This window comes from Phoenix dactylifera, chromosome 17 (genome assembly GCF_051530095.1).
Source record: "Phoenix dactylifera cultivar Ajwa chromosome 17, Ajwa_hap1_PhDact_Kaust_v1.1, whole genome shotgun sequence".
Lineage (NCBI taxonomy): Eukaryota > Viridiplantae > Streptophyta > Magnoliopsida > Arecales > Arecaceae > Phoenix > Phoenix dactylifera.
Window position 1 is genome coordinate 10,228,280 of NC_143206.1, and position 2,831 is coordinate 10,231,110.

A 2,831-nucleotide genomic window follows, 5' to 3' on the forward strand; every position below is an offset into this window, starting at 1 on the left:
GGAAAGGAAAAAGGGAGGTGTTTGGATACCTGAAGGCTCAATATTGACCTGGCACCAACAGATACATGCCAATACTACCTGATATCACGCATTTTGAGCTAGATTAGGGTGGGTGCTAGGTGTGGATTCAATGTCGGCAGTAGTCATAATGCATACTACCTTGATCCTTGATTCAAACTAGAGCAAAATTTCTTTTTAAGTTGTTTTTCTATTTTTTTTAAGTATGCATTTAAATGCATATTTGGAGGAATGAAACCGAAATTAAGACCAAGTTTCCAAACCTTGGTCACAAAGTCTCTTGTGGTCAGCATGTTGGGCTGGATTTTGGGCTTCTGGTGGAGCTTCTTGTGTTAAAGTCCAGCATGAATACAAATGGGCCACCCTACCCAAGTTGATCATATGGTGGTAGATGGCAGGATGTTCTCTCCTTTCCCACTTGAAATGTTGTGGTGATGAAGGAGATTCTAAGGAGATTCGGTTACGCACACTTAGAGTGTGAGATAAGGTTTTTTTCGATGCTGGATAAATTCCCCTTGCTGGTCTCGCTTAGCGAAGAAAGAGAGGTTCAACTAACTTGTGATTATTCCATAAATTCAACTTAGAAGCTTTTGGAGTGGTGGTGTTCTACAGCAAAGCTAACTAGTTCAAAGCACAAAAATGTTGTTTGGTGGTTACTACACGGTAAGCGTCTAATGCAAGTTCTTTTAAAGTTGGGATCTCTCTGAAAGTTCTACTAGATGGTGGACCAAGGTCCGCCGTACCGACCATACCGACGTACCGGTGGGCGCCGGTACCGGTACCATACCGAACCAAACCGGTATTGTACCGGTTCGGCTGGTTCGGGCCAAAAGCCAAAAAAAATTTGAGGTCGGTACGAGCCGGTCGGTATGGGCCGGTACCGGTTCGGTACGGATCGGTAGGGCCGGTACGGGTTGGTACCGGATTGGTACGGCCGGTACCTGTTCGGTATGGGCCGGTACCGACCGGTACGGGTTGCTAATAATCGGAACCGAAAAATATAGCTGTATCGTACCGGTACCGGACGGCCCGTACCGACCCGTACCGATCAGTACGGCAGACCATGTGGTGGACTCAAAGAAAGTTCATAAAATTTAAAAGAGGATCAACAAATTCATGACAATGTAAGACATTTATTGGAGAAAATGCCGAGATTAGACTTATCGAGTGGACTTGAAGGAAAACAATAAAAACTAAAAGAGGATCAACAGATTCATGACACCATAAGACATTTAATGGAGAAGATGCCCATATTAGAATTATCAAGTTATCTCATGGAAATCTACCAAAGGGTTCATAACAAGCTCCATGTACCTTTACATATGAGTCGAATAACTCGTATTGTCCATTAGCTAGTTGAGTTTTCTTTAAACTACAACATGAGAGGCAAAAATATTAACAATATGTGCAATCTGGAAAGAAACTATACCCATGATCATAAGCAACTGTGGGGCTCCTTATCACCAACCCATTGAATTGACAGATTGTAAGAGGATGTGCTTTGCCAGACCAGCCTGGGTGGAGTTACGTTAGACATATTCACAACCTCTCTTTATGGTTTGCAGTTGCAATCTTTCCTGGCATTGTTGCTTTACTCATCAAATTCCCAACCACCTCTACGAATGATGGACCAGCTTTTAATCTCAACAGCTGCATCCTGTAAGGTATGAGCACGTACCTTAACCCTGCAAGTTTTGATAATAGATAAAAAATGTCATCAAGCTAGTTTTCTAATGTTAAATTCCCCAAATGGTTGGTGATGCAAATTACGTTCATACTTGGCGACCCAAAAAGAAAAAATTGCATAGCAAAAGCTAAAGCACCAAAAGGAATCAGAATCGCATTCATACCTGCAATACACATAGCTCTGTAGAGAAGGGCGACGTGGGCTCCTCCCTTGGTCGCCATCCGTGGCTTCTCCAAGCACTCGAGGAACGTGAGGTCCGCCTTGAGGAGCTTAGCCTGGTCATGCGTGTCATAGCCAATATCATGGCAGTAGCAGCAGAAATCGAGCCAATCGATAGGCCGCCGATCCCACAGCATCGAGCCTCGGTCCTTCCCGCTCGACCAATTCGGGCCACAGTAATGGCCATAACGCGGGAATAACTGCGACAGGAAGGCCCTCACACCTCCGTGCCATGGCTCCTTGGCAACATAGGGCCGAAAGAGCGGCACCAAGCACCCGGCCTCCGATCGAGAAATCGGACGGCGGGGCGGGGCGGCGGGCGGGGATTGTAGGATGGATCGAAAGGACTTGGCAAAGAAGGTGATGAGAACGGGTAAAGGGTTGTTGGGGTGGGATGGTTGGGGCGGTGGAGGGAGTGTGATGGGGTTGGATTGGGGTTCAGGTTGTGAGACCAAGTTGGAGGTGTTTGGGAGGAGCCTGAGAGGAGGAGAGACTTTAATTTTATTCAACAAGGAGAAATCCAATGCGGGAGGAATCCACAAGGGTTTTCCCCCCATCAAGCCCTTCCAAACTGGGAAAAGAAATAAAGCAATTCTGTCATCACCACCAAAAAGATCACCTTTATGAATCAAATTTTGTGTTGGTTTCCACCAGTTAGAAAAAGAAAACTTCTTTTTTTCTTCTTCTTTTTCTGTTTCTTTGTTGATGAAAGGAGGGTAAAAAAAAAAAAAAAAATAATGAGAGGAAAGATGGGAAGAGTGGCTACCTTGATTAAGCGTTGCTGCCTGAGTTCAAGGTGTAAATGGCTGGGAAGGAGAAGAGTTGGAAGAAGTCTCAAGAAGCAGCAGGAGAGGACTCTCCATTACAATAAAGCTTTTGTAGCCGCAGGAAACGTACACTTGGTTTG

At 45.2% G+C, this 2,831-nt stretch overlaps 1 protein-coding gene across 2 annotated transcripts; it reads right to left on the reverse strand.

Annotated features, from left to right (window-relative positions):
- Window positions 1-1,269: 1,269 nt before the first annotated feature.
- On the reverse strand, window positions 1,270-2,831 carry LOC103701656 (Phospholipase A2 family protein). 2 transcript variants are annotated; one of them, XM_008783802.5, is made up of 3 exons: window positions 2,691-2,831; window positions 1,869-2,495; window positions 1,270-1,703 (listed from the first exon to the last, which is right to left on the reverse strand). In XM_008783802.5, exons 2-3 carry the CDS (start codon window positions 2,479-2,481, stop codon window positions 1,558-1,560), a joined length of 759 nt encoding a protein of 252 aa, XP_008782024.1. In that variant the 5' UTR covers window positions 2,482-2,495; window positions 2,691-2,831; the 3' UTR covers window positions 1,270-1,557. The 2 variants fall into 2 exon arrangements, with proteins under 2 accessions (XP_008782024.1, XP_017696956.1); XM_017841467.5 differs by having other exon boundaries at window positions 1,869-2,518.

Coding starts and splice junctions, on each gene's coding strand:
- LOC103701656 (XM_008783802.5), bottom strand. CDS start 2,481: ATGGGGGGAAAACCCTTGTGGATTCCTCCCGCATTGGATTTCTCCTTG. Junction 1,704..1,868: donor CAGAGCTATGTGTATTGCAG/GTATGAATGCGA, acceptor CAAAACTTGCAG/GGTTAAGGTACGTGCTCATA.